This window comes from Felis catus, chromosome D4, assembly GCF_018350175.1.
Source record: "Felis catus isolate Fca126 chromosome D4, F.catus_Fca126_mat1.0, whole genome shotgun sequence".
In the NCBI taxonomy this organism is placed as follows: Eukaryota; Metazoa; Chordata; class Mammalia; order Carnivora; family Felidae; genus Felis; species Felis catus.
The window spans coordinates 94,283,079-94,306,688 of NC_058380.1; the positions used below are offsets into that span (position 1 = coordinate 94,283,079).

At 64.0% G+C, this 23,610-nt stretch overlaps 1 protein-coding gene across 12 annotated transcripts in view; it reads left to right on the top strand.

The window, feature by feature from the left end:
* The window catches only part of VAV2 (vav guanine nucleotide exchange factor 2), a 169,722-nt gene that overhangs the window by 90,446 nt on the left and 55,666 nt on the right, over positions 1–23,610 (top strand). For 11 of the 12 annotated variants that reach the window (XM_045043733.1, XM_045043738.1, XM_045043735.1 and 8 more), the window contains exons 3-4: positions 1,714–1,772; positions 20,711–20,779. In XM_045043733.1, coding sequence (XP_044899668.1) covers positions 1,714–1,772; positions 20,711–20,779 — 128 coding nt within the window. The remainder of the gene's footprint in view (positions 1–1,713; positions 1,773–20,710; positions 20,780–23,610) is intronic. The other variant, XM_045043740.1, reaches the window with a different exon arrangement.

Genomic DNA, 23,610 nt, shown 5'->3' on the forward strand with positions numbered 1-23,610 from the left:
TATTTTATTTTATTTTGTTTTGTTTTATTTTATTTTATTTTATTTTATTTTATTTTATTTTATTTTATTTTATTTTATTTTATTATTTTATTTTATTTTATTTATTTTTAATTAACCAATTTATTTTTTTAACGTTCACTTATCTTTTGAGAGAGAGATACAGTGTGAGCAGGAGAGGGGCAGAGAGAGGGAGACACAGAACCCGAAGCAGGTTCCAGGCTCCGAGCTGTCCGCACAGAGCCCGACGCGGAGCTCGAACTCACAAACCGTGAGATCACGACCTGAGCCGAAGTCGGACGCTCAACTGACTGAGCCACCCAGGCGCCCCGTGTTTTTTTTTATTTATTTAAAAATATTTATTTATTTATTTATTTGTTTATTTATTTATTTATTTTTCAACATTTATTTATTTTTGGGACAGAGAGAGACAGAGCATGAACGGGGGAGGGGCAGAGAGAGAGGGAGACGCAGAATCGGAAACAGGCTCCAGGCTCTGAGCCATCAGCCCAGAGCCCGACGCGGGGCTCGAACTCACGGACCGCGAGATCGTGACCTGGCTGAAGTCGGACGCTTAACCGACTGCGCCACCCAGGTGCCCCTAAAAATATTTATTTATTTTTGACAGAGAGAGAGTGAGAGAGAGCGCACACAAGCGGGAGGGGCAGAGAGAGAGGGAGACAGAGGATCCCAAGCAGGCTCTGTGCTGAGAACAGAGACCCTGACGCAGGGCTCGAACTCACAGACCGCAAAATCACGACCTGAGCCGAAGTCAGATACCTAACTGACTGAGCCACCCAGGCGCCCCTCATGTGCTTTATACTCTGTGCTCCAGGGTGTCCACTCCCCTCTCTCTGCCTCAGTTTCCCTGTAACCCTCTGTGGAGCCTCATGCCTGCTTGCTGCCTGTTGGGTGTAACTGTGTTGGGGCTTCTGAGGCTGGGGGACAGGCGGGCCCCATGTGTCTGGAGGGGGCTGCCTGGGGCCCAGGGCAGGACGGGTGTGGCCGGGGGCAGCCAAGAAGGAACGGCCACTGCTCATGGTTCAGCACTTGAGAACCTCTGCCCTGACAAGCACATTGGTCTGGGGAGATAGCGCTCGGATCCCCTCATGCGGGCTGAGCCTGATTCCGTTCGCCCTGACCCTTTGAGGGGGCCAGGCATCAGTTTAGAAGGTCAAATGGAGGGAGGAGGGGCCGAAGGGGGGGGAGCACCACGTCAGCGCTGCGCCCCAAGCTGCTGTGTAACTTCGGGCAAGTTGCTTGACTTCTCTGGTCCTCTCCCAATCTCTGAACTGGGTCAGCACCTACTGGGAACATGCTGTGAATCATCCGGTAGCTTCCGGAACAGCAGCATGGGATGAGCACTTTGTAAGCGTGACGCCCGTTAGGACTGTCAGCGGCCCCGATGAGGTCAACCCCCCGTGTGGGTGAGGACCCCCCGTGTGGGTTAATAGCTGGCGCCTGGAGGGCGGAACGGGTGAGCCCGGCCCCGCTCCTCCGCACGGCCCTCGGCGAACCTTGGTGCGTGACACATTTTGTGCCATACGCAACATAGGTATCCAGCCCGCAAACGTTACACGGTGTGTGTGGGATTGTTCTACCAAGACGAGATGTGCTTAGTGAACAACTCTCTGTGCACAATACCCTTCGTTGTGGTTCTGCGATGACTTTCTGGTTTCTCGTGGAATGACAGAAGCGTCTTTCTGGTCTCCCCAGGTCATCTCTGCCGTGTCCAGACTCTCCCTGCACCACGTGGCTCAGAACAAAGGGATCAGGTGAGCTCATCGGCGCTGACAAGTGCCGCCCCGTCGTCCTCCCCGCCACCCGCGTGCCTGGCCTCAGATATTAGAGTTTTCAGCAGACATCCTCAGCCCGTGGCCTTATCATGAATTTTCACCGTGGTCTCGTGTCGCCTGTTGGCAACAGGAAGGGGCGGCGGCAGGGGGCGGCGGGGGGGGCGGTGGGGGGCCCTCCGCTTCCCACCAGGGAGATCTCGCACGCGTGTTCGACTGATGGCTACGAAATCCCTTTCGATTTCGGTAATAAGATCAGCAAATTGATCCTTTCACGGATCATTGCCTACCTAAGCACACTCCCCACGCATCACAACCGGGGGGGCTCGGCCGTGAGGGTGGGGACCCGTCCCGCGGGGGGGGCCTCGAGTCCCTGGGTTGGACTTCTCACTCCCGGTTTTACTGCTTTCAAAGCTCAGCCTCAGAGAATCCTGTCACCCCTGCGGTTTGGCCTCTGGTCCCCGACACGGGACCGGGCACGCCCGCAGCCGGGACAGGGGAGGGAGCCCCAGTGAGATTCTGGCTCACAGGCGCGGGGTCAGGGAGACGTCTAAATGGGGACCAGGTTCCAGGTCGGGTGGGGGCAAGCAGAGGACGTGCCCTTCCTCGGTGTCCCTGGAGGACATGGGCCCAAAGGGTGGGGATGAGAGGTTTGGGAACCCGAAACAGCCCCATCTGAGGGTGGAGTGCCGTGGGGTCACGCCTGGGTGCCCGCGACATCGTGAGGGTGGTCTCTACGGGAGGGACTTCCCAGCAGCTGTGTGGCCTGAGTCTGGGGTCCCAGGACCAGGCCAGCCCAGCCGCCCCTCGGTGGGGCTGTTTGCACAGATTCAGAGAGTCACCGGGACATTTGCAAAGGTTAGGGCCCCCCCCATCACTGGAATGTCATTTGTTATGTTGTCAGAGAGAGAGTCCTTTGAACTGGGGGTTTTTGTTTTTTGTCGTAAGTCAGAGACAGGATAGGCTCTTCAAAAATGTCTCTAGACTCTCCGCTGAATGCGTACAAAAGGGCATTTATAACACGTTTAGGGTAACTCCATAAGACAAGGCTCACACCCTGGGACACCAGTGACACCTGGACGCCCCTCCCCCCCCAGCGTCACCCGCTGGTATTCAGGGTGGCTTCTGTGAGGTCCGCAGCAGGGACAGTTCAAAACGGCTAACTCAGAGTAAGTGTGGTATTTCTGGATAGGAAGGAGCACGTAGTTTTGGGGTTTTGGCTTTTTTCTGGAAACGATCGTCCGTCGGCTCTCCCGCTGGCGGCCCTCCCGCTAGCCCGAGCCGCTACGGGGTGTTGCTGTCCCACTTGCAGTATGTTTCTCGCCTGGACGCGTGTCTGCGTGCCCACGTGGGCGCGAGTGAAGTCCGTGCAGCAGCACTTAGTCGCGTCATTTGCTCGTTGACGGAAGGCTAGAGCCTCATCTCTTCTCTGTGTCCATTTCTCCCCGCGGCAGGCCTGGCGCGGGGAGCCCGGTTACATCCGGGGGCACGCGGACCCGCCTGGCTTTGCCCTGGACGGGCCGCCCTGCTGCCTTCCAGGCTCTCCGTGCCCGTGCCTCCAGAGCCCGAGGCCGGGTTAACCCTTCAGGGCACCGGGAGGAGGAGGAAGTGAGGGGGAGGGGGGAGCCATTTGCAGCGCAAGAAAGGTCGGGGCCTCCCCCGCCACCTCCGTGGACCGGCACCCTCTGCAGAGAGAGCTCCCGCCTCTCACCTGCGCGCCCTCCTGCCCTCGTGGCCCCGGGACGGTGGGGCTGCCTGGGCACAGCACGCCGAGTCCCCCGCACAGGCTGGGATTCCCACAGGTGACTGGGGATTCTGGGAACCCCCCCTGCTCTGCACCTCCTGTGAATTTAGGAGCAATTTCACAGCGTTACTCATTTCCTGAGGTTTCGGCTTGGCCAGACCCTTTCCCGTTTTGAAAAGCCAGCCGCCAAGCCCGCAGCCCTGAAGAGCATCTTCCCCGTTTGTTTCGTGGCTGGCTAGGAGCCCAGCCTGCTCCTTTAGAAAAATGATCATTTTTACAGCCCTCGCACTTTGCATAATGAGCTGATTTTCCGTAAAAGCCCCGATTATACTTCTCAGAGGCTGATGAATAGGGGACTTAATCTGAGGACCCCACCCTGGGGCCGGCCGGAGGACCAGAAGTGAGGCTGGGGTGGGGTGGGGGTGGGGGCGCATGGAGGGCCTTGTCACAGCCAGAGCTGGCCGTCCAGAGTGAGGAACGTCCCGTGGGGGGTCATCACCGGATGGCGGGCGGAGGAGCAAAGGGCAGAACTCTCCCTGTTACTGAAGCTGGCAGGTGAGGCCGAGGAACCCCCAGCCCACGAAGGTCACCTCTGCCAGCCACCTGCTCGCCCAGTGGCCTTACGCAGGGATGCTCTTGGGGCCTCTGTCTCTTCTTCTGTAGCTGGGAAGGGTCCCCTGCTGGGCAGAGTCACCGTGAGCCTACTCACTGCACGGCACCTGACACCCCGTGGGTGCCCAAGGCGCTGGCCGGGGTGGTGGGCTGACAGGGGGCCCCCAAAGGCTACACCCCCCTCCTGGCTCCTGGCCCTAATGTGACAGGGAAGGGGTTCTCTGCAGGTGTAATCAGGTTGTTACAGACGTGATTATATCGTAAGGAAAAGAGGGGGGCAGGAGGGTGGGAGCGGAGCAAGGAGACGGGACGGCAGAGCAGAGGTTGAGGCGATGTGGCCACAAGCCGAGGAATGCTGGGGTCTTAGGGAAAGGCAAGGAGCTGCCAGGCCACGAAGGGGGGCGTGGCCACTGCCACTGGCCCCGTGGCTCCCCCAGCACACCGCCTCCTGCCTGTTCTTGTGACCCCACAACTCTGCTTTTGAAGGTTAATGTGGGCTGCCTGGGGGTCCTCATGCTTGGTCTTTTTCTCCAGCCTGAGAGACCCCAGACCCATTTGAGGGGGGCTGTCCCGTGGGCAGGCTGCAGGGTGGCTGGGTGGGTGGGGCAGGGACAGGGGTGGGAGAGACCTGTCTGCCCCCAGGCCCCAGCGAGCCGGGACGTCCTTTTTCTTTTTTTTTTTTTTTTTAAATTTTTTTTTTTTCAACGTTTATTTATTTTTTGGGACAGAGAGAGACAGAGCATGAACGGGGGAGGGGCAGAGAGAGAGGGAGACACAGAATCGGAAACAGGCTCCAGGCTCCGAGCCATCAGCCCAGAGCCTGACGCGGGGCTCAAACTCACGGACCGCGAGATCGTGACCTGGCTGAAGTCGGACGCTTAACCGACTGCACCACCCAGGCGCCCCCGGGACGTCCTTTTTCAATTTCAAGTGAATTCTCAGAATGTCAGACACACTGGATCCAAATCTGAGCACGGGAAAGCGTTCTGGAACTGCAAAGAAGTCCCTGTGTCCCGTCGCTGGCTGCAGAGGCCCTGTCCTTGGTCTTCCTGCGTCAGGGGAACGGGGAGTGAGCCTTCACCCGGATGCTCTCCTGGGTTGCAGACATAAGGCGAAGGAGTTCGGGCAGGGGTCAGCCTTGCTGCCCGAGGGGTCTCCCGAGGGCGTGTCCCGTCTTGGCCTGAAGCCAGCGTCTCCGTGGGATGGTGGGGGATCCTGTGCACCCTGTGTCTCTAGGGAGGAGAGGCAGGACCTCCCTCCATCCTCAAAGGGGCTCCTCCCCAAGTAAAGGTCCTGTCCTGCCGCGAGGCTCCCTGTGTCGGTGACGTCGGCCGTGGCTCTCTTGGGCACAGTCCCCAGCTCTCTCCGCTGTCCCCCTCCCTGCCGATGTCCCTTTCTCATCTGGTGCCACCTGGCTAATTCCAGGTGACGGGACTGTGCACGAGAGAGGCTCGGATGGAAAGCGGTGATTTTCACGTGCTTATAGCTCATTCTGTGGCAAGATGGTTTTAATGGTCCCACCTGGTGACACCAGGCACCTGGCCGCTTGTCCTCAGTGGAGAGCCCGCGTTCCTCTCCTTTCGTGATGACCGCGGGGCCGGCACCGTTGCGTTGGCCGTGGGGGAGTCATTGGAAGACACGAGACTCCTTCCCGGGAGGGGCTCCCATGAGGCCACCTGTGGGCTGTTGGGGGTCTCGGATGCGCCCGGCCTCCCCTGGCGGCTCGGTCCGGCTGGTGCCTGCCCCGCACCCCGTGCCCCACTCGTCCCGCCAGGGTGAGCGAGGTCATTGGTCGTTGTCACCTGCAGAGCCCCAGCCTGGCCTGGTTGCTGCCTCACTCCCCGCATCTGCCGGGGCCGCTGCTCAGGTCTCCAGGCTTCGGCCGAATGAGCCGTGTCGGAGCGTGTGTGTGTGTGTGTGTGCGCATGTGTGCCTGGCGTGTTCCCTGCGTGTTTTCTCGCACACCGCGCTGGGACCGCCCACTCACGTGTGCATCCTGGTGTCTTGTCCGTCGGCGCGCCGACAGCTGAACCTGCACGCGGACGTGCCAGCCGGGGCGGCGGGGGCCCAGGGTGCTCCAGATCCTCCCTCGGGGCTCCATGGAAGGTTCTAGAAGGGATGGCACGCCTAGTGGTGAAGGCAGGGGTGGGAAGAAAGGTGGGCAGGCAAGGAAGGCAGAGGTGTTTGGCCATCCTGCCTGGGCAGCGTCGGAGGAGAGAGTGTGGGCAGGGGGAGGGGAGGACCTTCTGGTTTAAGGGTCCCGGAGCTGGTGTGGCAGCCGGGCCGGTGACAGGGCCGTCACTGCAGGGATGGGGGGTGCTTCATACGGCACAGGGGGCTTGTGTTGTGTGGGCCAGGCCCCAGCGTGGGCAGGGGGGCAGATGTGGGTGTGGCTCAGCTCTGGCCTGGCCCGTGTGTGTCACACAGAACCTGCCTCCGAGAAGGAGGGGCTGCCAGGACAGGGCCCACCCCAGAGGGGACGAGGGCGCCTTTTCTGTTCACCTGACAAAGTGACACCAGCTCGTCCTGCTTGTCCTGCTTCGGAACCCCTCCTGGGAAGGACTCTCACGGCATTCCCTCCAGCCTCCTGTCCCCTCTCTCCCCAACTTGGTGACGGTGGCCCACTGTCAGGGACGAGGGGAGGCCTCGGGGCAGAGAGGAGAACGACACGCTGACCTTGGTGGCACTGAGGCTGTGTCCTGTCCACACCGGCCACCAGGACAGAGCTCCCGGGAGGCAGCCCACCGTCCTTCCTCTGGACGCCCGAGTGGTTGTCACCTGCAGGTGAGATCCGGCCACCGTGTCAGGACCAAGTGGAAAAGCCGGGCAGCCGGGCATGGTGGCTGGCACCTGACGAACGGCAGCCAGGTGACTTTTGCAGGGAGTCTCTCCCAAGGCCCCGGGAGGGACCCTGCCTCCTCTTGTCACTGCCCCCCCCACCCCCGAACGGGATTCCCAGGGAACCCTCGGTGCACTTGTCTCCGCCACTCCACTGTGGGCACCGGAGCTGGAAGGACACACGCTTGTTCAAAATGTATAACAGGCCGTTTGGGGGACAGTCAGGAGGAGCAGGCCGGCTGCCCGGCGGGAGGGCCGTGAACCGCCAGCTGGAGCCTCCACGGCCGGCAGGGTCTTGAAAAGGACAGAGGGCCGCTGATTGCGCCCGCTCCCCTCCCGGATCTCTGGTCCCGGTGGCGGGGCTCGCGGGGTGCCGTCCTCTTGCCCACAGAGCGCACTCAGCTGGCTGATCTCTCGACCCTCCCTCCCCCACCCCGCCCTCCCATCCTCTGTTCATGCGACCAGTCAGCTCTGCATCTGTCCATCTGTCCCTCTGCCCCCGTCCATCCACCCATCTGTCCACCTGTCCCTCCGTCGATACGTCGTCTGCACGCTTACCCATCCTTCTACCCGCCCGAATGTCCTTCCATCCCCCCTCTGCCCATGTCACGTGAACGTGGGTAGGCTGGTCTCAGCGCGGTGCTGTGACGTGGTTAAGGTCACAACCTCGTGCCGTGGTCCAGGCCCGGCAGCGCTAAGGCGAGGCCCGGTCTGCTCCCCAGCGCAGACCAGGCGCTCGGCCGTGTTTCATCCGGGGGGGTGGGGGGCGGACAAAGGGGTGACCCAGCTGACCTGGGTGGTGGCCAGATGCTGGGCCCGTTTCCTGCTCCTGAGCCTGTACGGACCCTTTGGTAAAGCAGCTCACAACCCCCCTGGGCCGTTGTGAACATTCAGACGGCCCCCGTCGAGCCCTCCACACAGGCCCTGACAGGCGGTAGGTGGAGGGGCCGCCTCTTTGTGTCTCAGTTTCCTCGTCTGTAAACAGGGGTCTGCCCACACCCACCTGGAGGGCTGAGTGGGTTTAAAGCAGGTTGTGCGTGAGTTTCCTGCTTCGACATGGGTGGAGGGAGCGTGGGCCCTGCCTGCGGACGGTCTTGGCAATGCTCATGCCTCCGAGAGCCCGGGGTTACCGCCGCGCTCGAGGTGCTCGTGGGGGACAGTCGGGGACAGCGCGCATCCAAGCCCGAGCGTCTGCTCCAGTGTGTGGCTCAGGAGCATCGCCCCGGTCCCTGCCGGGCCTTCCTGGGGCAAGTTCAGAGTCATGGCCGGGAGATGTCACTGGTGGCTGCATCGGCCTGTCCTCGCTGACAGACGTTCCTGGTGAGGAAAACCCCAGGAGGGTGAGCTGCCTCCCTGGCCGGGGGCCTGGCGTATCCTCTGTGAGCCTTGCAGATTCATCAGGTCCCCAGGCACAAATTTCAGACCTTTTGCCCGGCTCCCACAGCCTGGCACCTTCACGCCGGAGGGGCCCTTCACCCCTCCTTTTACATGAGGGGAAACTGAGGCCCAGAGGACCTTCCCTAAGGTCCCTTACCCGAGGAAGTCAGCAGTCATTCATTCATTTGCTCATTCATTCATTCTGTCTGTGCCTCATGATGTCTGCCCCCAGGCCAGGTGCTGGGACACAGCCAGAACTGACTGCTGTCAGGCAGGGAGTTGGACACAGGGCCCCGGTCACAGGCAGGTGACCGTGCCACAGCAGGCCGCGGGGCAGGGCGGGATGAGTGGGGAACATGACCCGAAACCCGGAGGCACAGGGTGAAGGGCAGGCCTCAGTTAGTCGGGTCCAGCTGCCGGTGGGATTTTCAGCAGGTGCATTAGCCCTGAGCCTGTTTCCTGGTCTCTGAAAGGGAGGCTCGTGTTGGCCGATGGTCAGAGCCCTTGGTGAGTCCCAGGGCCCGAGCAGCCCCGAGCAGTGGTTCTCAGGTGAGGCCTGAGGACGCCTTCGAAGGAGAGCCCAGACCGGGTGGGCGTGGGCCGAACGGTGGCTTTAAAAAGATACACCCCGGACCTGTGAATGTGAGCTCACTAGGGAAACCCAGGGGGCCCTAATCCGATGGCCAATGTCCTTATAAGAGACTCGTGGGAGAGAGACTCAGGCAGAGGGGCCGTGTGCAGACGGAGGCAGGGACTGAAGGCCTCTGCCACAGCCCAGGGGCCCCTGGGAGCTGGGAACGGCAGGAGGGACCCCCGCCCTGGAGCCTTGCCCGGCCCTGCCCACATCTCGATTGGGATTTCCGACCTCTAGCGCTGAAAGCATGCACTTCTGCTGCGTTCAGCCTCCCAGTTTGTGGTACTTGGCAGCTGCGGGACTCTCACGCAGTGGGTTAGGCTGGGCAGCGGGCGCTGGGGCGGGGGCCAGGTGGGGGCCCCGGCCTCCAGCATGCCTGGCGTGTGGAGCTGCGAAGTGCCCTTCCCAGAGGCTGATCGGTGTCCCCACGAGCCCCAACCACCGACACCTGCCCACGGCGGGGATCGGGGGCTCAGAGACGCCCCTGTGGTTAGCAGGGACGGGGGGCTCCTTCTTCAACAGCGTTTGTTGTTGGGGGGCGGTGAGGATCTCCGCCCGTACTGGGTCCCGAGCCCTCTCAACTCCTGCCCTTCCCTCTGGGGAGCAAAGATGGCTTCACTCTGTGGCAAGCCAGACGATAAAAGCCTGCCTCTTCGGCAAATGTCGCCATTAAAAATTTATCGGGGCAGCTGAGCGACATTATCGGCGCGTTTTCGGAGACCAAGCAGCAAGCGTTGTTGTGCGGTGGGATTTACACACGTGCAGAGGGGAGGTGCGGTCGTCAAAAGCGCCCGTGGAGCAGAGCGTGACGTCCTGACACGGTGGCGGCGTTGGGACTGTGGCCTGGCCGGGGGCGGTGGCGGGGGTGGGGGGTGGCGCTGTCGTTAGCAGGGTCCCCCAGCCCAGCTCCGGGGTGAGATCTGTCGTGCTCTGTACAGCCGTGAGCCCGGCTCCCAAGCGTGGGGACAGCCCGCACCTGTCCTCACCGGCAGGGGCCCCGTTTTCCCCCAGACGTCACCCGGGGTGTCCGCCTCAGGGGGGGTTCTCGCCTGTCCTGTCCCTCCTCGACACCGGCTGCTTCTGTTAGGCTGGGCCGGGTTCTGCAGTGGCAACGGAGAGCCCCCGAGGCCCGTGACTCAGAGCAGCCAGCGTTCGTGTCTTGCCCACGCGTTGCCACGTCGCCTGCTCCCACGGCCAGGCCGGCGGGCGGCCTCCTGCTGGAACAGCGCGGCCGTCACGGCAGGGACGTGGCCCCGACGGCTCGTGCGCCGGCCCTTGCGGACCGTGCCTGTCGGCGAAGCCATGATGCTTGGTGACAGGGACTCAGCCTTGCCTGCTGCTCGACGCTGCTCGTCCCCGGGGTGGGGGGGCTGTTGCTCCCCTTTCACAGAGGAGGAAACTGAGGCTGGGAGGCTGAGGGGCTTGCCGGAGGGGGTCTCGTGACGAGGGAGCGGGAGAGCTGAGCCGGGCCCTGAGCCCGCCCGGTCGCCCGTGGTGATCTCGCTCACCTGCTGTTCATCGTGCCGAGATGTGCTGGTCCGCCCCCCACCCCCACCACGTGGCCCCCCTTTTGGCCAACACGTGGCAGTAAGTATTCTGACAGGAGAGAGGGGGGTCTTGGAATGGACCACCTTTTCTTGGCCTTCTTAGTCCCCATTTGTTCTGATCTTTTCGTTTTCTGTTTATTTTTATTTACTTATTTATTTTTATTTTTGAGAGAGAGAGAGAGAGACAGAGCACGTGTGGGGAAGGGGCAGAGAGAGAGGGAGACACAGAACCCGAGGCAGGCTCCAGGCTCCGAGCTGTCCGCACAGAGCCCGACGCGGGGCTCGAACTCACGAACCGCGAGATCGTGACCTGAGCCGAAGTCGGATGCTCAACTGACTGAGCCACCCGGGTGCCCCTTCTGTGTATTCATTTAACTTTTAGTTATTTTGAGCCCTCTTGAGCCCTCCAGTCAACCCAGGGAGCTAGAACATTCCAGCTCGCAGGGCCCCAGGAGACTCCGGACCCGGCCCTGCTCCCGCACCCACCGCCTGCCTGGTCCTGTCTAGTTAGTTTTACTAAATCTCACGTGCAGTTTCGTCTAGTCCTCCTCGTTTTGGACGTTTAACGAAGAGAGTCCGTCAGGTCGGCTCCGGGGACTCGCTGTTTTCTCTGGCCGTCCTGTGACGCATCAGGTCGCGGTATGCGGCCCTGGACCCTGTCCCCCGCACCACGGCTCCCTGTGGGTCAGCGCTCGGAATGCCCACCCCCACCTGGGAGTCAGGGGTCTCGGCCCCGCTTTGCAGAGGGGAGGCCCCGAGGGAAGCCTCCGGCCCGGTGTCCCAGCCGGTCGGTGGTGGGGCCGGGACCCCGTCCCGTGGGAGTCAGCGGGGGCGTTGGGGGTCCTGGGGCCTGGCCCTGCACTGAGCCGGACACCCCAGCCCTACCGGCCTCCCCAGCCCTACCGGCCTCAGTTCCCTGCAGGGCTCCATCCCCGCTTTGCGGACGCTGGGTGGGAGACCTGAACGCGTCTCTACCCCGACCTGGCCCGGAGGCTCTGGCGTCCCTGATGCCGCGCTGCTCGGGGCACGGGCGCCTTGCTGGCTCTGTCCCCCGTCCCCGGTGGGGTTGGTGGCCGCAGAAAGCTGGATTTTCTGCCATTTGGAAGAATTCCCTCCTCGAGCACCCCCGGGTCCCGGGGCCCCGGACGTCACTGCGGTGTGGGAACCTGGCCGGCAGTCCTGAAGCAGGGTTTGGGTGGAACAGTGTCCAGCCGTGGCCCCTCTGAGGAGGGCAGCGCCGGGGCATCGGTGTCTGATTATTATTTCCTAAAGCCGAGGCCTGGAGCCCAGCCCCGGAGCTCGGCTGGGCCCTTGGCCCTGCACACGCCAGGGTGGGCGATGACCCACACGCGGCTCCACACCCAGAGCCACCTTCAGACCCAGGGCTGGCGCCGTCTGGGAGGGCTGAGGCCCGGTTCTGATCCAAAGTGGCCACGCCAGAGTCCACGGGGCACGGTGGGAGGGCTGCGGTCCGTCCTTGTCCTCGCGTGGGCCCAGGGCAGCCCGCTGCTGGGGACACAGCTGATTACGGCTCTCCCCTGTCCTGACCTGTCACCCTCTTGAGGCCCAGGCTCCGGGGGGGGGGGGGCACTCAGATGCCCTGGGCAGGGCACCTCGATCCGGCTGAGCCTCAGGGAGTGGGCAGTGGCAGGCCTGGGGCAGCAGACGCCCCGGCAGAGGCTTCCGGAGGGAACACACTTGGTGTCCTGGGGGATGGAGAGGGGCCAGGGACAGGGGGAAGGAGACCGCGTGGGGAGGGATGGGCAGGGCACAGGGTCTCCGAGCCTCTGAGTGGGAGGGGTGTAAGCGGGGGCGTGGCCTCCGAGATCTTGTCTGGAACCCTCTGGCCAGGACCGGTGAGGGGCGGCCACGGCCGGATGCCCGGGCACAGGGCGGGGGTCAGGGGGGGCATGGGCTTGCTCCTGCCTGTGTCTCCTGCGCTCTCTGGCCCCTCTTGGGGGCAGTCCTGGTTCCAAGCCCAGCTTTCTTCACCTCCCTGGGCCTTGATGTCCTCGTTTGTGATGAGATGGTCACCCCCGTCTTTTGGACAGTTGTCATGACTGACTGGGAGTTTGAGGACGCCCCCCTCCTTGTCCTGAGGCCTCCCGGGCCCCTTGTTTGTGAATGGGGGGGCTCCGGTTTCACGCGTGCCCCACCTCACCCACACCCCCGGCCGGCAGGTGGAGGCTTGACCGGACTGCCCTGGACCGGCCCCACGTCTGGGCCGTAGGTGCCGTGATGGAGGGGTGGCCAGAGCTCCCCGGGACGCTGACCTGCTTTTCTAAAACCAGAGCCCACGGGTCAGGCTTTCCCCCCGAGTGCGATCCACCCCACCACTGACCGTGGCTGATCAGCGATGCCGTCACGTGGAGGGGGCGCCGGCAGGCCGGCCTTGGTTTGGCCTCTCCGCCCAGGGGGATCCACTGAGGGCGGGGGTGCTGGCTCCGGAGGCCCTGCAGAGGCCTTCTAGGGTCTCGGTGCTTTGGGGTTCGCAGCTAGCATTTCCCAGGAGACAGGCAGGAAGTGGGAGGGGCACAAGAGTGCCTCCAGCTCTGTGTCACCCCGGTGTTCCCCCCCCCCACCCCCCGCTCTGCGCACACGGTTTGTTCTTGGAGAGAGAATGGTGGCCCAGAGAGGGGAGGGATCTTGCCTGAGGTCACACAGCCACTTGGTCAGTCCGATTCCCCAGTAGGGTCCCCATCTAGTCTCCCAGCTTTTGCGTATTTCCTGAGGAGATCTAGGTCTGCTAACCCACCGACTTGGCCTCCTTCCGGAGCCAGCGGCGTGCATTTGACCCCCGGCACGGCGAATGAACGTTTCCGCGTCTTTCTGACCCGACTCCCACCAGTGCGTCCCGTCCGCCACAGGCTCGGACAAGCTGCCATTTTCTGCGTGCCCGTGCCACTGGGTCACATAATTAGGGAGCAGAGGGGGGTCGGCGAGGGCCTGAGCTCCACCCCAGCATTACAGACCTGTGCTGGGACCGGAAAGGTCATTTCAGAGAGCCACGTCCACGTTCCGACGTGGACGTGGCAAAGGAGAAAAGGGAAGAGTCTATCTCCAGCGGATTTCAGTCCGTGTTCCCAGCTGCCCCGGTGGGAGCAGTTTGGTGAAGACACCATCGGAGCAGGGAGCCTGTCGAGCTTCCGGCCTGGAGGCTGGTGGGCTCCGGAGCCTTCGAACGGCCACCCCGCCAGGCCTGCTTGCTCCTCGGGAGTCGGGCCTGTCGTCCGTCCGTCCATCCCTGACTACAGTCCCGCCCCGGCCGGCCCCGTGTGCCTCCCACTGCCCGGCGTGTCCGAGCTGGGCACGGCTTCCCCAGCCAGGGCCAGAGGACGTCCAGGGGCTCTGGGCCATCCGTCCCCAGTTTGGAAACTTTGTGCGGAGCGGGCACGCTGGGTTTCTGTTGGCACAAATGGGGGTGTGCAGAGGCCTCAGCCCACAGACTGGGAAGAGGGGCCAGGCAGGCGGTGGCCCTGGGAACCCCCTCTCTGCGGGTCTGCGGCCAGTTCCGAGACGCTTCCCGTCCCCTGGTGGACGTGGCCAGACTGTCCCGTTCGGGCAGGGCACGGGCCGCGGGGATTTCCTGCCCCCCACCCCCCAGGCATGGGAGGAAACAGCGGAGTGGCTGCGGGGGCTGGGCCCCGCCGACCCCCTGGCCTTTCCGCTTCTAACTGCTGCCGTTCCGAGAAGCGTGCCGGAAAATCAAAAATACACCGAGTTTCGGGGCTGCTGAGAAGTGGCCGCTCCGGGCCCCGCCCTCCCGACGGTGGGATGGCCCGGCCGGGACGAGGTCAGAGCGTCTCCCTCCGCCCTGCTAGGGTTTGGGAAGCAAGGGCGGAAACAGGCTGGGACTTGGGGATCGCTTGGGCTTCCTCTCTGGGGGGGGGTGCTTGCCATCTCCCCGGGTCGCCCCACTTCCCCGCTCAGCCTGGCGTCTGCTGGGCCTGCCGCGGCTGTGATGGACATGTGGCTTCACTTTGGTGTCCCTGCTCCCCAAGCCAGCCCACCCCCGCCACCTCCTGTGAGCAGCCCTCCTGATTGCCCCAGGCCAGGACTGCCCTTCCACCCGGACTCCCTCCTGCTCTCTGCGGCCCTGTGGCTCCCTGCGCCCTTCAACCCCGTGTGGGTCACCCTCGTCTCCGACACGGGGTGTGGCCTGCACCGGCTGCGGGCGTGGGCGGGGTGCACGGCCGGCGGCGCTGCCCCCTGACGCGAGGGCCCGGCTGCGCTGGGCGGCGGCCGGCTGAGAAAAGAAACCGGATCCGTCGGCTTGTTTTGACAATCGGTGCTGTGTGGCGGGAGGGCCGTTTTTAATAAGGAACCCTGGGTGCTTCAAGGCCTCGCGGCCAATTAGCAGACGGCACCCAGGTGACTCTCTCAATAGTTAAACGGGCCCGGCGCGTCCTCCAGGCTGCCGCTCTCCATGTGCCTTTCAAGTGTGCCCGGCCACCGCTGCCCTGGCAAACTGGTGCCAGAGGGGGTGTTGCCCCCCCCACCCCCACCCCCCATGCTGGCCGCTTCCTTCTCACCGGCCCCTGGGCACACCTGCGCACACCCGGGCACACGTGGAGAGATGTGGCCAGACCCGATGGTGCCCTGGTACCAGGCTCTCCCACAGCCCCACTACACCCAATTTGGAGGCCGGCTTCGGAAGAGGAAACTGAGGCCTGGCCGAGATGTAGGCTGCCCACCCGTGCCCCACATGGAAGCACCGTTGTCTCCCGCGTGCGGGACTAGGAGGCCAGCACTGAAATTCCCTGGTTCCGGGCAAACCGGATGGCGGTCTCCCGCTGCAGGGCAGTGCTGGGTGCTGGGTGCTGGGTGCCCTGGGTCTCTGGGGCCCCGTCCGCCGGTCTACCCCTCCGGGGTGTGGACTCAGGGCTCTGGCCCCCACCCTTCTCTGGGGCGCAGCGGGCCGGCCAAGGAGGACTGAGCCGTCCGCGACCCTGCCAGTAAACCCGGCCCTTGGAGGTCACTTGCAGGGAGTCAGAATTGTGCTTTCTTCTGGAAGGCGCCAAGTGAAAGATGAAGTTCGGCTGTGTCTCAGGCCCTGGATCCCTTTCCTCTGAACGCCCGCAGAACGTGGGAAAATGAACGCCGTGTCCTATGTTCTCTGAGCAGTGCTGAGTGACCCACGTCGGAGCCAAATGCTGACCCGGAACGTTCTTACCTTCCTGAGTGCCAACTTTCGTTTCCAGACGATGTTCTTCGTCTGAGGCACGGGGTGGGGGGTGGGGGGGAAGAGCTCTGGGGGTGGGGTGCAGGGCCCGGTGACGGTGCTGCCCGCTGGGGCTGGCTCCGGGAGTCAGCACCGGGAGCTGTTGGGCAGGAGGCCGCGGGAGCCTTGGGGACGGGACTGTCTGTGTCTGAGCCCTGGACTGGGCAGGTGGGCTCTTGGGGTGGGCCACCCAGAGAGGAGGAAGGGTGACCCGCCCTGTCAGATACTCTCCAGACACTCGCTGGGTAGAAGGGCCTGACCTTAGAGGCTCATGGTGTTAACTTGTTTCAGTGACTGCTACTCCCATTCTACAATTAGGGAAACTGAGGCAGAGAGAGGGTGCCCTGCTCAGGGCCACATAGTGAGCCTGCAGCAGAGTCAGGATTTGAACCCGGATCTTTGTTCTTAGCTCTGCCCTCAAGGCCTCCTCTAAAACGAAGCTGATAGACGTGGCTTTCTGTTTTGGCTTCCGGGGTGTTGGGGATAGAGCTGGGGGACGGCGCATCTGGGCCCTGGGCTGGGCCACCTGCACACACAGCTCGGTGAGGAGAGGTGCACCTGCCATGTTCCCGGGCTTCCTGGTCTGGGGCGAAGGACCCTCCCCCCCGCCCCCCACCCCGGGAGCAGGCCCAGGAGCCCCCGTGTGGCCCTGCACAGTGGAGTGTGGAGTAGGGGTAATAATGTGGAGGAGGCGCCAGCCACCAGACGGGCCATAGGCGCATGCCACACACACGGAGAAGTCAGGCAGCGGGAGGCACACCGGCCCTGGGCACAGCCCTGCCTTCCCTCCCATTGGCTGCTGCCTGGACAAGTACTCAGGCAACTCGGACAGGAGGATCATCTCTCCTGGAGCCCCACTGCCCAGGTCCCACAGCCCAGGTCCCACCACCCAGGTCCCACGGCCTAGGTCCCACCGCCCAGGTCTCATGGCCCAGTCCCACGGCCCAGGTCCCACCGCCCAGGTCCCACCACCCAGGTCCCACAGCCCAGGTCTCACGGCCCAGTCCCACAGCCCCGGTCTCACGGCCCAGTCCCACGGCCCAGGTCCCACGGCCCAGGTCTCACGGCCCAAGTCCCACCACCCAGGTCCCACAGCGCAGGTCCCACAGCACAGGTCCCACAGCACAGGTCCCACAGCGCAGGTCCCACAGCCCAGGTCGCACCGCCCAGGTCCCACGGCCCAGGTCCCACCGCCCAGGTCCCACGGCCCAGGTCTCACGGCCCAAGTCCCACCACCCAGGTCCCACAGCGCAGGTCCCACAGCACAGGTCCCACCGCCCAGGTCCCACAGCACAGGTCCCACAGCGCAGGTCCCACGGCCCAGGTCCCACCGCCCAGGTCGCACCGCCCAGGTCTCACGGCCCAGGTCTCACGGCCCAAGTCCCACCACCCAGGTCCCACAGCGCAGGTCCCACAGCACAGGTCCCACCGCCCAGGTCCCACAGCCCAGGTCCCACCACCCAGGTCCCACGGCCTAGGTCCCACCGCCCAGGTCTCATGGCCCAGTCCCACGGCCCAGGTCCCACCGCCCAGGTCCCACCACCCAGGTCCCACAGCCCAGGTCTCACGGCCCAGTCCCACAGCCCCGGTCTCACGGCCCAGTCCCACGGCCCAGGTCCCACGGCCCAGGTCTCACGGCCCAAGTCCCACCACCCAGGTCCCACAGCGCAGGTCCCACAGCACAGGTCCCACCGCCCAGGTCCCACAGCACAGGTCCCACAGCGCAGGTCCCACGGCCCAGGTCCCACCGCCCGGGTCCCACGGCCCAGGTCTCACGGCCCAGGTCTCACGGCCCAGGTCCCACGGCCCAAGTCCCACCGCCCAGGTCCCACGGCCCTCACCACAGCACAGGAGGATGTGAAGCTAACTGGTCCTCCTGTGTCAGAGACCCGGAACCTGCTTCTCAAGGAGGGTGTTGTGTCTGCAGGTCCTCTCTTTGGCTGGTTTGGGCTTTGTCTTATAAAGCAAGTCTGGCTGCCCGCTGCTCAGGTCCTTCCCAGAAAGCAAACCTGAGCCATCTGCCTGAGCTCCTGGAGTCCCAGCCGGCATGGACCTGAGCCCACCACGTTCAGCTCCAGGACCCCCAGGGCGTAGTCTGCCCCCCTTCGGACCACGCATCCTCTCCCCATGGACCTGTAGGCACATGGGGGGCACATGTCATGCCCTTAGAGGCCATAGTTTTTTAGCAGATTCTTGGAGAGGTCCTGAGGACGAAGAGCAGAGCCTGATGTCTTGGTTCCAGAGCTGGATTCAAGCTGCACCTTCTCCCTGGAGCCCAGAGCAGTTGCCCAGGAAGTCCCAGTGAGTGAATGAAGGAGAGCGAAGCAGGAGGATTTAGAAACAGGAGTCGGGCCCTCGTCCGTTCTTTGTTCAGGGGTTTCGGTTCAGGCCCCCTTAGGGTGCCCTGTTTTCGGTGTCCCCTTTCTCTAGCTGGTGACCCCTTGTGCCCCCAGCACTGGGGCTGTGATTGTCCTGGGCGAGATGTGGCCATGCTGGATGCGGACATTGTACTTGGGGCGGGGGGAGGTGTCATCTGCGGGGGGTTCCTCCGGAAGCAGCCGTGTGCACCTGTCACTGCCTGTCCCCGGGAGGGGGGTGTGCTGGGTGGGGAAGCCTGGTGGGGTGGAGGAGACATTGCCTGACGCTTCTGGCCCGGCCATCCCCTCTATCCCCTTGGTGGTCCGGGTGGGAAACTTGGCTTCCCAGAAGCTGGGCACCAGGAAGTGTGGTCTCAGGAAGGGCCCGATGGGACGAGAGGATCCCAGCCTGCCCGATAGGCTGGGGGGGTGGGAGGCTCGCCATCATTTCTGCGCTTCCGTCTCATTTCCTCGTCTTAAAGCGCACACGGGCTCTACTGTTAACGTCTGGATGTCTCGTTGAGCTGGGAGGGGGAAGGGGGGCAGATGCGGCCCGGGGGATCTGGGTCGTCAGCTGGTGCCTGAGACAGAAGGGACAGAGCGCTGGGGGCGGAGTGCCCACCCAGTCGCCCCTGCTCCAGCCCCGCCCGAGCTTTAAGGCACAGCTGGGACGTAGCCCCAGAAGCAGCTCAGGTGCTCTCTGTGTACATGGGCGTCCCCAGTGTTAAACCAGGGTCAGTGCTGCGGGGTCACGACTCGTGGGTGACTTGAACACCTGTGCGTGGTTTCTCATAAGCTCCCGACGGGGCTTTCCCGCGTCTAATTCACCGCTGCCCTTTGTTGTTGTTTCCCGGGGCAGAGAGCAGCTCGAGAGCACGTGACATCTGTCCGTCCACCCATTCGTCTGTCTGTCCGTCCGTCTGTCCATGCCTTTCTAGTGCCAGGCTCTGTGCTGGGCGGACGTGCACCCAGGCTGAGGGCGTGGTCAGATCTTCCCACCTGAGGTGGGGCTTGCGTTGAACCTTGAAGGGAGCTCGGCTTCGGGGGGACGGGCTGGGGCAGGGGACGGAGGGCAGAGGGCGCACACGAGGGCTGGGGGCAGGGCGGACGGGGTAAGGCCGCCCCCACCCTGGGTACTCCTGTCTCAGGGCCAGCCCCCCGCGGCCAGGTGGCCGCCCCTCCCTCTCCTGCTCTGGCCCACCCTGGCCGTCGCCGGTCTCTGGCTGTGGCAGAAATGAAATGAACTTCTGCAGCCCCGTTCTTGAGGGGGTTTGTGGCCCGGGACGGGGACGTTAGAATAAAAGAAGCAGATTGTGTTCTGCCCAGGTGGACACCTGGGTGCTGAGGACCACAGCCGGCCCTGCCCCCGCTGACCGCCCCCCCTTCTCTCCTAGATGCAGTTTGGGAAGACAGTTGGTAGGGACCCTGGGGTCCCCCCCCCAAGTACGGAACTATGAGAAAATAAAGGGCCTCAAGTCCAGATAAGCTTGGGACTCACGGCCCACTCTGTCTGCTGGACAGATGTGAGAGGCCCTGACAAGGCCTGCAGCAGAGAAGCACAACCCCCTGCCCCGAGTGTCCTGTCCAGCATCCTGTCCAGCTGGCAGAGCGGCACACCCCCCCCCCGCCAGGAACTCTGTCCCACACCCTCCAAAAATCAGGGGTTCACCACCTCCAAAATCAGCCTTCGGATTCGACGGTGTCAGGGTCTCTCTCACCCTTGTCTGGAAGAGTTTCGTTGGGGGAGTGGATGCAAGTTGAAGGGACAGAAAGGAGGTGATGGGGGAGAGCTGTCGGTAGAGACAGATGGACTGTTCCTGAGGCACAAGGCCGAGGGAGGGGAACGTGGCAGGTGCTGGGGGCCCGGGGTGTGGCACCAAGGGGCTGCGTACCCAGGGGGTGACCCAGGAGGGACGGAGCATCGGTGTGGCCATCGAGAAGACATTAAAGAGACTGCCGTGCTCCTCTTGGGGCTCCTCCCCTCGTGGCTCCCTTTCCAGAAGGGAGGCAGGGCCTTTGGGAAGGCAGCGGGGACAGGAGGACACGCTGTGACCCCGAGCCAGGCCCCGGGGCGCGGGCGAGCACCAGCCTTCTTACAGGCCACGGTGCGTGCCCAGCGTGATGGGCAGCCTCCCACACGGCACACTGGTCCTCGCCCCTGTCCCTGTCCCTGTTCCAGAAGCTCCCCCGTCCCCACCAGAATCCCGTCCTCCGTCCTGTCCTCCGGGAGGATGACGCTGACAGTCCTTCCGGCCGGTGCTAACCACGAGGGCGCCCGGAGAGCCCCAGTGCTGTCACACCGGTGAAGGCTCCCTGCCGTCCCTGACGCTGTTCCCTCATTCGCCAACAGGGCCGCGGGGGCCCATGGAGAGTGACCGACCACCAGTGTCCCAGGGCCAAGCTGGGCACGGCCGTCCTCACCCTTGACGCCTCCACCTGGCTGGTCCCGATGCACGCGCCACCGTCGTGCGGACCCTGCTTCTTCCGCGAGAGCAGACAGAAGCCCGGCGTTGCAGACCCGTGGGGGATTTGAGGCCGGGCGCCCGGCGGGCCGTACAGACCTGCTCACCCCTCTCTCGTCTCTCCACAGGCCCTTTCCCTCGGAGGAGACCGCGGAAAACGACGATGATGTCTATCGCAGCCTGGAGGAGCTGGCCGAGTAAGGAACCGGCAGGGAGGGGTGGGTCAGGGCCAGGGAAGTCTCGCCCGGCTGCCCTGCCCAGGGCCTCTCTGCTCGGGCTCCCCCAGGCCAGAGCGAGAACTCGGGCCTCCGTGAGATCTCAGACGGATGAGCACGTCTTCACTTCATGACCCCCTCCGGGTTCTGAAGGCCTCCCGGCTCCCGCTGGCCATGGGAGAGCTGGTGTTTCCAGAAGCAGGGGCCCCTGGAGCACAGGCTACAAGCAGAGGCGGTTTGTGGGCTCAGGGCTGTCTCGCGGCCCGATGGGGGTGGACGAGGGGCTGAGACCAGGTCACCTGAAGCCACAGGGGGCGTCCACCCCCTGCTCCGCGGCCCCGCCCTTGCATTGCTCTGTGTCTGCTTCCGGCCCGGCCCCCCTGTCCTGGGGCCCCCAGGGACCAACTAGGAGCCCCGGGCGGTGGCTCTTCGTGAGGAGGTGGTCCGGCCCTGCAGGGCCAGCTGTGGCCGAGGGTCACGCGGCCGCTGCTCAGAGAAGGGGGCGGGCAGCTTCCCCGAGGAGGGGCCGTGGGGTGGGGGAGCTGGGGTGCCCCGACCATGGGCGAGGAGGCCCGACAAGCGATGGGCCCGCCCAGGCCCTGGGGTGGGGGCTGGTGGCTTCTGCCCCGGCCGGCCCCCTGCCCTTCCCAGCTCCTCCGGCTGACTGCGCCCCTGTTTCCCCTTCGGCAGCAGACCTCGCCTTGTCCGGGGGACTCCCCATCTCTCTCCCCTCCTCTTACAACAGACTGAACCCGAAATTCAGGGAGCACAAGAGCCGGGGTCTGTCGTGCGCCTGCCGCGTGGGGGCGCTGTTTGCCGCCCTCCCTCGCGTGTGGGGCTGCCTCTAGGGTGAGGGGCGTGGCCCATGTTTTTGCAGGATTCCCACGGATGTAAGCCATCTGAGTCACCCAAAAACCAGCGTGTCAGCACCATGCTGGTGGCCCAGCCTCATGGGAGTCTGCGAAGGAAACACCTCGCCGGCCTGTGGGAGCAGCATCCCCCCCCAGCCCACCTTCCTGAAGCTGGGCTGGTCCCCGGGGCCCTGGGGGGACCCCGCAGTGAAGTGTGGGGCTCCTGGGGGCACCTGGTTGGCCCCATTCGGGTTAGAGTCTGGAGAGTGCCCTGAAGGAGGCAAGCGGAGGTCAGGGCCCACTCGAGTCACATCCAGGTCCTGGACCACGCCCCCCACCCCCGGATGCCACTGGTCACCCTGACCGGTCTCAGGAATCGCAGAGGGGCTTGGCTTCTTGGGGTGCCGGCTTGAGTGAGAGGCTGCTCCCCCGACCCTGTAAAGGGTGGGGAAACCGAGCCTCAGAGAGGCACGGCTGGAGGGAGGGCCCCCTGGGGGTTAGTGCCCAGCCCATCCCCCGTCTCCCACCTGCTGATGGCAGGCCCCCTTGCTGCTCGACTCAGGGCTGCAACTGCGCCTCGCCCTCCCTTCCTGGCTTTTCCTGCCTGGGAGGTCCTTCTCGTCTGCCACATCTGGGCCGAAGCGTCCCCCACTTGGGGAAGCCTCTCGTACCCACCCGCCCGACCCCACAGGGCACCCACAGCCCTGTTTGCCTTTGGGCCGTCCGTGGGGTGCATCACGGTTGGACGGTGAAGTGTCTGTCTTCCGTAGACTGGAAGGTTCTGCGGTCAGACTCTGTGTCTCTTCCATGCCCCCCACCTCCCGCCCCCAGCTGCACACGCCTCCTGCACGCGGTGTGACGGCAAGTCTCGAGCGGTAACGACAGTTCTGGCGGGGGAGGGGTGCCCCCCTTTGCGGGGCCAGGCACTGCTGGGGCTTCACCTCCTTAGGAAGTCTCTGTGAGGTTCGCTCTGTGGGCTCCCCATGTCACAGACAAGGAGGTAAAGCCCGGAGCCTGAGAGCCCCGTCCAGCGCCGAGGGGGTGGGGTCCTCATCTGTCACTTCTCCAAAGTCACCAATGTGAAGCAAAGGGTCTGTGCCCTCCAGAAACATCCGCCCCGTGGTCAGCAGAGACTGAGGGCTCCAGCAGGAGCCGGCCGCGTGCGGCCCAGGCCAGGCAGGAAACACGTCCTCAGACCAGCCGGGGACCCTCCCCTCAGCGTCCCCCCCCCCCCCCCGCCAGGATTCCTGCCTATCTCTGGTGGCTGGCTTTGCACGTTCAGTATCGAGGGTTCCTGTGCGCGGAGTCCGGCGGTGGCCCTGGGGTGCCCGCGGCCGCCCTTCCCCGCCCCGCTGCCCCCCGACCTCCAGAACCAAACACGGGGTGCGATCCCTGTCACACGGAGAAGCCGGTGCGGGGGACGCCTGGCCTCGCGCAGCTCAGCAGGGTGGCTCTGTGACATTAAGAGCGGACCTCCTCCGTCCACTGAGCTCCTCGTGAACGCGGTTGCTGCCAACGAAAGTCGTAGATCACGGGGACAGGTTGGCTCTGCGTCTTTAGCTTCGGTTTGGTCCCAGCTTCCAGTTTAATAAATTTTTCTTGCTGTTTTCCCCCCTTCTCCTTTCACCGAGAAGCACGTTTTCCTCGCATCTCGTCTCTGCGGGCTCGGGATCGATGTTGATCCGTTGTGGCAGTTGGCAAGACCCAAGCCGACCTGCCGTTTCCTACCTGGCCCTGCTGGAGACGGGAGGTGGCCACGCGTCCTCCGGGCTGGAGCCGGGGCAGTGGCTCGGGTCCGTCCTGACAGTGGCGGGGAGCAGGCGGTGACGTTTGGAGTGGAGCCGGCTAATTCCTTGCCTTGGGCTCTGGGCCAGGTGTCCGCAGTGATGATCTCCTTGTGCTGCCGAAGGGCCTCCCAGCCGCCCGACCGCAGACGCTTGGCCGCTGTTCGAGGTTGTCAGA